Source organism: Macrotis lagotis, chromosome 1 (genome assembly GCF_037893015.1).
Source record: "Macrotis lagotis isolate mMagLag1 chromosome 1, bilby.v1.9.chrom.fasta, whole genome shotgun sequence".
Classification (NCBI taxonomy): Eukaryota; Metazoa; Chordata; class Mammalia; order Peramelemorphia; family Peramelidae; genus Macrotis; species Macrotis lagotis.
The window spans coordinates 410,961,359-410,971,872 of record NC_133658.1 but is presented as its reverse complement, the minus strand read 5'-3'; the positions used below and the strand labels follow the sequence as shown (position 1 = coordinate 410,971,872).

Below are 10,514 nucleotides of genomic sequence, written 5' to 3'. Positions count from 1 at the left end.
AATTTTCTTGGGAAATCTTTTATTTTGAACATGATTTTTATACATAGGTTTCAAATTTTTTTTTAAAAGAAAAAAATAAGGTGTCATAAGTTAAGGGACACTTGCCTAAAACCTGTTTTAGTTCTTTTTTTAACCCAAATGATAGGGTTTTTGAATCCATTGTTTCTCTTTTGAGTCAGAGTTATATACAGATAGTAAAATTGAAGTGACAATCTCAGACAATCAGCATTATATTAAATTGCTGGCAAATGAGAAATCAACATATCTTTTGTGTTCAGAGTTAAGGTACAGAGCAAGAATCAGTCTTCACTGCATCCTGATGTGAAAATGTAATTTTTTTTGGTATTTATCTCACAATTATCTCTATGCATTTTAAAATTTATTTTAGTGTTTCCTTTTCTTTTTTCTTTTCATGTAGAATTGAAGTATTTTTCAATATTTCCTGTTTTAAAAATATCCAACAACAAATGTGTGCAATTAATATAGATACAACATAGATAAAAAAAATTTTATTTACTCCACACTGCTAAGTCCACATTGTGGAAATTTGATAAATATTTGTGAAGCTGGACTTTGTTGAACTTTCATTGACACAAGATATGTCCTAATCTGAACACTGCAATATGTCTATTTCAACCATAACTTTGATTACAAATATAGTCCCTAATTTAGAAAATATTTTAATGCTGAAAATTGCATTTTTACAATTTCTACAATCACCTTTATGCAAGTGCCTTCTAGTATAGGTATTATTTTTATTAGAATAAATTCTTTCCAGTATAATTAGCTAAATATCATATAGTGATCTATAAAGATCAATTTTTCTGTATTCTCACAATTTAAATTAAAAGCTAAAATATGACCAGACCAATAAGGTGGACGTCTTGATGAACTTGAAAAAATGAAAGTTAGTTTACTTAATTTCCATTAAATATGTGAATTTGAGTTGAAGTAACTAACTTGTTTGGTCTGAATATTTTCAACTTTACTATTCATTCAGGCATCATTGTTTGCTCTATCTGTGCTTTACTAATTTATATCAGCTATTCATTCACTTTGGAAAAATTCACCCTAAAAATGGCCAGCTCTCTACTTTATCTTTATCCTTTTCCTTGTAAATGAATAGTATAGTTTCCTTTGCTGGCTAGGTGAATTATTCTCAACAATGAGCTGAAAGATCTTATAGGGGAAAATGGATAATATAGATGTATGAAAGTAAAGATATTATGAAGCTCAAGAAATGAATAAAGAACTGAAGTGACTGGATAAATTAAAGTTTGGTTTGAATTAAAATGCATTGTTATTTCAATTAAATTTTTTTAAAAATCCAATATGATTCTTCTAATACTCTTATATGGCATTGAGTAGGTTACTTCTGCTCTCTTGTTCTTTCTTGGTCTTTACCACTTGTAAAATAAAGAATTGTGTCTCAATAAAGATTCACGCAACTAACATTTTATGATTCTATAATGATTCCATTAGTTTTATTATGATACATTGGGACTAGAATTCAAGAATTTACTTGTCTTCCATCAAATCAAATTACAAGCTAAATACCACATAATAAAGCCTAAACAAATATGAATGATTGAATCAAAATAGTCTCTTTTTTTGCAAGGCAAATGGCGTTAAGTGGCTTGCCCAAGGCCACACAGCTAAGTAATTATTAAGTATCTGAGGTCGGATTTGAACTCAGGTATGCCTGACTCCAGGGCCGGTGCTCCACCCGAAAATATAGTCTTACTGCAGACCATGTTATCTAAAAATTTTCACTTTATCTTTGCTTTCTGTAATGTCAGAAATTATGAAATACAATGAAAATATTCTATTTTGAAGCAAAATTGTTGACTACCTACTTAAGTTATGACTTCTTCAACCTTGATCCCTATTTTTTCTGTTAAGACACTCAGTGACAAGAATGTTATGTGCTTTTCATCCAAAATTGATGTGTGTGGAGAAGATAACATAATTTCCCTGTTTTTCACAAGTACCATAACTAAAATGGATTAATAGGCAACTAGGTAAGGTCTAGTTAAGAATACAGGATTTGTAGACCTGAGTTGAATCCTACTTCAAACACTTATTAGCTGTATAACTCAGGACAAATCACTTCATTTTTCTATGCCTCAGGGTGCTCACCTTTAAAATGGAGGCAATAATAGCATCTACTTCACAGGTTTATGAGGTTTAACTGAGTAAAAATATGTTTTAAAATGCCTTGTAGACTCTAAAGCTCGATTCAACTACTGGTGATTATTATCGTTACTTTCTTTACCTGAAATGGTATGTATCTTCTTACTGAAACGCATCTAAAGAGTAATTTGTCAATAAGGACGCATGGTGGCGCTGTAAGACTAAGAAGGCGAAGAAAATATTGCAGATACTGCAGACTGCCAGATTACAAAAGACACTCCCAGGAAGGGAACGTTTTCTAAACCATAGCTGAAGCTGAAGAAATTCAACAGTTGCTATTTGGGAACACAAATACACTCATCAAAATTCTTTGGGCAATGAAATCAGGGTTTCTTGTACCAGATATTTCTCAACTGAAAGGATTACATATTGTGTACCCCACTACAACAATGGAGACTGCACCACGGAAAGCTCGGCGGAACAGGCAAGTGATATTTCTTATTGTTGCGTTACTCTTGTCTGAGACAGTTTCCGAGCCGCAGCAATATTCTGTGGCGGAGGAAACTGAGGGTGGTTCCTTTGTAGCTAATGTTGCAAAGACTCTGGGGCTAGAGGTAGAGGAGCTGTCATCCCGAGGGGCCCGGGTGATCTCTGAGGATAAGAAGGAATATTTACTTCTTAAACATGACACTGGGGATCTTTTTATAAAAGAGAAGCTGGACCGAGAGGAGCTGTGTGGTCCTGCTGAACCCTGTGTGCTGCCTTTCCAGATCTTGCTGGAAAACCCTTTTCAGTTTTTCCGAGCTGAGCTCAATGTAGAAGATATAAATGACCATTCGCCCGCCTTCTCAGAACCTGAGATGATCCTGAAAGTATTAGAAAGCACTACAGCAGGGACTGTGTTTCCACTAAAGAAAGCCAAGGATTTAGACGTCGGAATAAACAGTCTCCAGAACTATATCATCTCCCTCAACCCCCATTTCCTTGTTCGCACTCGCACACGCCCGGATGGAAAGAAATTCCCAGAGTTGGTGTTGGATAAAATACTGGACAGGGAGGAACAGCCTGAACTCACTTTAACTCTCACAGCAGTAGATGGGGGGATTCCCCCCAGATCCGGGACTACTCAAGTCCGGGTCCTGGTTATGGATATCAATGATAACGCCCCTGCCTTTGTTCACACCCAGTATGAGGTTCAAATCCCAGAGAACAGCCCCATTGGCTTTCTAGTAATGACGGCCTCTGCTCGAGATTTGGACGTTGGGATATATGGTGATGTAGCCTATGCCTTATTTCAAGCTTCAGATGAAATCAGTCAAACATTTGAAGTATATCCCATTTCAGGAGAGATTCGACTCAAAAAACAACTGGATTTCGAGACTATTCAAAAATATGAGGTGGATATTGAAGCACTCGATGGCGGGGGCCTTTCCGGAAAATGCATTGTTGTGGTCCAAGTAATAGATTTGAACGACAATTCCCCGGAGTTGACTGTATCATCACTTAACAGCCATATCCCAGAGAACTACCCGGAGACTGTGGTGGCTGTCTTCAGCATCCGAGATCGCGACTCCGGGGACAACGGAAGAATGTTGTTTTCTATCCAGGAAGATCTCCCTTTCTCCTTGAAACCAACTTTCAAAAACTTTTATACATTGGTCACAGAGGGAGTTCTGGACAGAGAAAGGAGGGCCCAATATAATATCACAGTCACCGTCACGGATTTAGGGTCCCCGAGGCTCAAAACCGAGCACAACTTTACAGTATTCATCTCCGACGTCAATGATAATCCCCCAGTATTTACTCAGACAGTATATACACTCTATCTCAGAGAGAATAATAGTCCTGCTCTCCATATTGGTAGCGTCAGTGCAGGTGACAGGGACGAAGGAACTAATGCTAAAGTCACCTATTCCCTGATGCCTCCTGAGACTGACGATTTGCTCCTTTTCTCCTACATCTCCATCAATTCAGAAAACGGACATCTCTATACTACGAGATCCCTGGATTATGAAACCACTCAAGCATTCCAGTTTACTGTGAGAGCTACCGATGGCGGCTTCCCAGCTTTGAGTAGTCAGGCTCTAGTTGAGGTAATGGTCCTGGATGAAAATGACAATTCTCCTGTTGTACTGTATCCTCCGCAGAATGGCACGGTTCCCTGCTACGACCTTGTTCCCAGGACAGCAGAGTCAGGTTACCTGGTGACCAAGTTGGTGGCCGTAGACAGGGATTCAGGACAAAATTCCTGGCTTTCCTACCATTTACTCAAATCCACAGAGCCAGGACTCTTCACTGTGTGGGCTCAAAATGGAGAAGTTCGCACAGCAAGACAGATAAGCGACAGAGACACCATCAAACAGAGGCTTCTGGTTCTGGTGAAGGATAATGGGAAGCCAACTCTGTCCACAGAGGTCACGCTGAATGTACTCCTGGTGAACGAATTTTCTGAGTCATATGTGCAACTCCCAGACACAAAGAAGGAGCAAATCCAATATGATTCCCTCACTATCTACTTGGTCATTTCTCTTGTTTCAGTCTCATTCCTCTTTCTGGTCTCTGTCTTCCTTTTTATAGCTGTACGCTTATGGAAGAGGAAGAGAAACGTTGCAAATCAAGTTTTCTTAGGGACCAATGGCCCCTATCCAGGCTACTTAGTGGATGTCAATGGCACAGGGACTCTTTCCCAAAGTTACCAGTATGAGGTGTGTCTGACCAGTGGATCAGAGACTGGGGAATTCAAGTTCCTGAAGCCCGTTATTCCCAAACTCCAAACTCAGAATACTGGGAGAGACTTGGAAGAAACTCCACCTTTTAGGAGTAGCTATGACTTCAATTAGAGGTATGAAGTGATGACAATGCCCGACTGATTTTGTGATATTTACTGCGGATATTGCCCAACAGTCCTTTATTTCTTCGATTATTAGAGAGTTATTGTATATGCTACTCTTCAAAATTTTTTTGACTTCTGCAGGCTGGATACCATGTATTGCATTCGTTTACAATATCATTTTGAAGTCAGAAGACAGAATTTTGTTTAACTTTTGATTGAAAAAATAGCGGCTCACATTTGGACTCTAACCCACCCTCTGAGCCCCTAAGAACACTCTTCAAGTTCTAACTTCTATCTCCCTACAGCTAACCTTTGCAATGAAGATGAGTATAATATGAATGCTAGATACTAGTTATCATGAACTATCTTATCTATATTTCAGAGTCTGATATCTTCTTCCCAAAGTGCTTTAATACAAGTACATGAAATGTTTTGTTCCACAGAGTGGTGATTTTTTTACCTACAAAAGGTCAGAATTATTCTAAGTCTTAGAAGTTTCAGTGGACAAATAAATTATTCAACTCCATTTCCACTTCTTGTTATTAATTAAATGCTTATATACTTTTTTGAAAATTAATATCATATACCTATTGAAATAGTTTTTATACAGCATAAAGGCATTTAAGAAATCCAGACAAATTTTCATCAAATATAATTTTAAAGAGAATATTTATGTGATTAGCTCAAGTCCAACAAATACTTTGAACCTCCATTAGAAGTCTTTAAAGATACACCTATTCCATATTTATGATTTTTATTTTGTGCTTTTGGACTTTATATTGTAATTTGCCAATACTTCTTTTTGCTGAAAGAACTATCTTCTATGATGCATAAAACAGTAGATCAAAACAAATCCCATCAGACTGAGAATGCTAGCTTCTGCATGTTAAATTACCACTTCTCTTTTGAGGGAAGAAATTGTATTTCATCTTGTACTCTGTAACCAAGATTGGTTGCTGCATTTAACTTAATTTTAATGTTTTTAATTTTTTTTCATTTAATTCTTGTAATTCCTTTTCATATCATTGTCTTGATTCTTTCTTTTACATCAGTTCATACTTCTCTTTGCATGTTTCTAATTCGCACCTATCTAATTTTTCTTATAGCTTAGTAAATTCTCAATTACATTTACATATCACAATTGTTCAACTTTCTGAATGAACATCTTTGAGCAAAAAATAGTTTTTGCTACTGTACAGCCCTCTTTACAATTAATGTCTTGGTGTATATGGGACCTTTGTTTAGATTACATACCAATCTCACATAGAGAAACAAACAGGTGTCTTTGATTATCTCCAGTTCACTAAGTGTATTAACAAAATAATTGGGAAAGTGTGAATTGGTTTGATCTAAAAGAAATCAATGTAATCTTCTGAATTCTCATATTCTTCACTGCTCTCAAAACTATTTCAAGGAAACTGGACAATTTTCTTAAACTATAATTCAATAGTAAATTGCCCACCCCCATACAACATAAAACAGTTCTGGATTCAAATGCATTCTGAGACACTGACCTAGAGTCTCCCTTGAAGGTATGTGCACTTGAAAATGTCTCCATTTTGAAAGTGTTTAAAATAACTTAACTATGTTCTTTTTCTTCTTCCTCCTCGACTGCATCTTCCTGTCTTCTGTCTATCTCTCTCGTTCTCTCTCCCGCTTCTCAATTAGGAGATACATTATGGTTGATTGGTGTGTTTTATCATTTCATCATGTCTATAAAAACTCTTTCCAACTCCTGTATACCACAAGAAAATGGAACTGCATATTCTGGATAGCAAGACATTGGGTAATAGTAGTTGCAAAAATAAGATTATATAAAAAGGTTAGTTTTAACTTTTAGTAGCAACACTTGGTGGCGCTGCAGGCTAAGAGGGAAACATGACTACAGACGGAATTCTTAGAAACTGAAACAGACTGAAAGACTGGGACAAAGGCAGAAGAAGGGACATTATTAGGTGGAGCTGGAAAAGGATACAAGCCTAAGGACCCTGTACAGCTCATCGGTAAATCTGACAAATAAATGCGAGACACAGAAAAACCAGATCTTATTTGAGGTGGAGCTGGAAGATTCAAATTGAAAAGGAGACAGCCAAAAGAACAATGGAGCTCGAAAGGAAAGCATTTCCACTGCAAAGGCAAGTTCTGTTTATTGTTTTTTTGCTATGGGTGCCTGAGACCCGTTGTGAACTGGGGAAGTTTTCGGTGGTGGAGGAGAGTGAGAGAGGCTCCTTTGTGACAAACGTAGCAACAGCCTTGGGGTTAGAATTAGGGGATCTATCAGTCAGAGGGGCACGAATCGCTTCCAAAGGAAATAAGCAGCTTTTGCAATTCAATGGAGAGACTGGAGATTTGGTCCTAAAAGAGAAGCTGGACCGGGAGGAGCTGTGCGGCCCCACGGAACCCTGTCTGTTGCCTTTCCAGATCTTGCTGGAAAATCCTTTACAGATATTTCGAGCTGAACTTCTGGTGGGGGACATTAATGATCATTCACCCTGTTTCCCAGAACCAGAGCTGCTCCTGAAAATTCCGGAAAATAGTATTCCCGGTACAGTTTTGCCTCTGAAAAACGCCGAAGATTTGGATGTAGGAAGTAATTCTGTGCAGAACTATACTATCAGCTCTAACTCCTATTTCCTTGTTCAAACTCACAGTCGCAGTGAAGGCAGAAAGTTCCCAGAGCTGATGTTGATCAAAGCTCTGGATCGTGAGGTTCAGCCAGAGTTCACCCTAACCCTCACGGCCATAGATGGTGGTTCCCCGCCCAGGTCTGGCACGGTTCGCGTCCGCATAGCAGTTTTGGACATTAATGATAATGCTCCTGTATTTACTCAAACTAGATATGAGGTTCGAATCCCTGAAAACAATTCCATTGGCGCTTTGGTCGCCACTGTCTCTGCTAGAGACTTAGACGCTGGAAATAATGGAGAAATATTGTATTCGCTTTTTCATAGTTCTGATGAAATTATCAAAACTTTTGAGGTAAATCCCATCTCAGGAGATATTCGACTGAGAAAAATACTAGATTTTGAGACAATTCAATTGTATGAGGTAGATATTGAAGGAACTGATGGCGGTGGCCTTTCTGGGAAGTGTACTGTATTTGTTCAGGTGATGGATATGAACGACAATGCCCCCGAATTGACCATGTCCTCACTTAACAGCCCCATCCCAGAGAATGCGCCTGAGACTTTGGTAGCTGTGTTCAGTATTTCAGATTTGGACTCGGGAGAAAATGGAAGACTGGTTTGCTCCATTCAAGAAGATATCCCCTTTACTCTGCAACCTTCCATAGAAAATTTTTATACCTTGGTAACAGAAGGAGCGTTGGACAGAGAGAGTAAAGCCCAGTATAATGTCACAATTACTGTCACTGATTTGGGGTTCCCTAGGCTCAAAACTGTGCACAATATTACTGTTTTCATCTCCGATGTCAATGACAACCCACCAGTATTTACTCAGACAACATATACACTCTACCTCAGGGAGAACAACAGCCCTGCCCTCCACCTTGGAAGTGTCAGTGCCAATGACAGGGACTCAGGAATCAATGCCAAAGTAACCTATTCTTTGCTTCCTCCTGAGCCCGAAGATTTGCCTCTCTTCTCCTACATCTCCATCAATTCAAACAATGGACATCTCTATGCTCTGAGATCCCTGGATTATGAAACCATCCAAACTTTCAAGTTCACTGTGAGAGCCACTGATGGAGGTTCCCCAGCCCTGAATAACCAAGTTCTGGTTCAGGTTGTGGTCCTAGATGAGAATGACAACTCTCCCTTCATTCTGTATCCTTTGCAAAATGGCACAGTTTCTTGTAATGACCTGGTGCCTAGGGCAGCAGAGCCAGGTTACTTGGTCACCAAAGTGGTGGCTGTGGATGGAGACTCAGGACAAAATTCCTGGCTTTCCTACCAGCTGCTAAAAGCCACCGACCCAGGACTCTTCACTGTGTGGGCTCATAACGGGGAAGTACGAACAGTGAGGTCCATCAGTGACAGAGATGCCATCAAGCAAAGGCTTCTGGTGTTGGTGAAAGATAATGGGCAACCACCTCTATCCACAGCAGCCACTCTGAATGTGCTCCTGGTGGACGGATTCTCTGAACCATATCTAAAACTCCAAGAATCTATCAAAGAGCCAGTCCAGACTGATTCCCTCACTCTATACTTGGTCATTTCTTTGGCTTCTGTTTCTTTTCTCTTCCTATTCTCTATCATCCTGTTCACCACACTACACCTATGGAGGAAGAAAAGAGATGCTTCTAAGGGATGCAGCCACTTTGTACCCAGTGGTCCCTTTCCAGACCATTTGGTGGATGTAAGTGGCACTGGGACCCTATCCCATAGCTACCAGTATGAGGTGTGTCTGACCAGTGGTTCTGGGACCAGTGAATTTAAATTCTTGAAGCCAGTTATTCCCAGTCTCCCTTCTCACAATGATGGCAAGGATTCAGAGGAAATTGCCACCTTTCAGAATAGTTTAGGTTTCAGTTAGAGATGAAAAATTTTCCCCCAATAATTCTATCAAGATCATGTCTTTTTTCTCTGTCTCTGAATGAGACTTTAAATACATTTTATGATTTGTTCTTTAACTTCTGGTTTATGTAATTTATCCATTTGTTTCCTAAATTTTAAATGTTCTTTCTCATCTTTGTATATAAAAAAATTGGGCAAATTCTTCCATTTGCATGTCTTGTGAAGAATTTTGCAGGTAATTCCTTAAAATCTACTTCTTCTATAACCCTATATTCCCTCAAATAAAGTACACTTCAGTTATCAGTTTGCATGTATGATACTTTACATTTTCTAAGACTTTTTTTTACTAACCTTTGGATGAGTTCAATTATGCATAGCTTATATATTTTTAAAAATCTCATGCTCTTTCCCCCCCCCCCCATTTTTCTTTCCAGTAATTGCTCTGAAGCAGGATATATCCTCAGCCTCAATTTTAGGTACTGGATAGGGTCATTATTTTCTTTTTTAAATTATGCAACCTGAGTAGCAGATACTTCAGGAAGTTGAAGATTTTTTCCTCCTTTTTTGATGAGAATTTGTTAAGTCATTTTCTTCTCAAATGTAAAGATTTTATCTGCTTCTCTAAAGGTAGACCATGTTTACCAGTTGAGAAAATATATGTGAACCATAACTCCTTTCCTTTCAATCTGCCATTGAAAGAACCATATACTGGAAAGGTGACTATAGATATTATGAAATCAGAAGAGAGTGCCCCCATCAATTTTAACAATCACCTACTTTATTAACTATTTTCTGTCCCCCTGAAATTGATTCCTCTTTCCTTTGCAAGTGTAGCTGTGACTAGACTTTTCACTTAGATAGATGATGTCAAACAAAAATATTGTAATAATGCCTATGGAGTGGAGGGTTTTGTAGCAGAGAATGAAAGGGAGTAGTGTTGGAGTATACTATGTATGTTATTTTTCTTATCATTTTTCATTATTTCTTAGAGAATATTTATGCTAATTTAAAACACCGTGTGATTCATTTTGTTTATATCCTTTGAAACACGCCTTAGAGAACATCCATTTCGC

The 10,514-nt window shown here is 38.3% G+C and overlaps 2 protein-coding genes across 2 annotated transcripts; both read left to right on the top strand.

Annotated features, from left to right (window-relative positions):
* The first annotated feature begins 2 nt into the window (after positions 1–2).
* Positions 3–4,989, top strand: LOC141506215 (protocadherin beta-15-like). The gene has a single exon (XM_074212779.1). It carries the CDS (start codon positions 2,511–2,513, stop codon positions 4,971–4,973), a length of 2,463 nt encoding a protein of 820 aa, XP_074068880.1. The 5' UTR covers positions 3–2,510; the 3' UTR covers positions 4,974–4,989.
* Positions 4,990–7,058: 2,069 nt separating this feature from the next.
* Positions 7,059–10,432, top strand: LOC141506220 (protocadherin beta-16-like). Its single transcript, XM_074212782.1, has one exon. The coding sequence runs from the start codon at positions 7,067–7,069 to the stop codon at positions 9,458–9,460; it is 2,394 nt and encodes a 797-aa protein (XP_074068883.1). The 5' UTR covers positions 7,059–7,066; the 3' UTR covers positions 9,461–10,432.
* The last annotated feature ends 82 nt before the right edge of the window (positions 10,433–10,514 follow it).

What these genes read in the sequence shown, in the direction of transcription:
- LOC141506215 (XM_074212779.1), top strand. Translation starts at nt 2,511, where the DNA reads ATGAAATCAGGGTTTCTTGTACCAGATATTTCTCAACTGAAAGGATTA.
- LOC141506220 (XM_074212782.1), top strand. Translation starts at nt 7,067, where the DNA reads ATGGAGCTCGAAAGGAAAGCATTTCCACTGCAAAGGCAAGTTCTGTTT.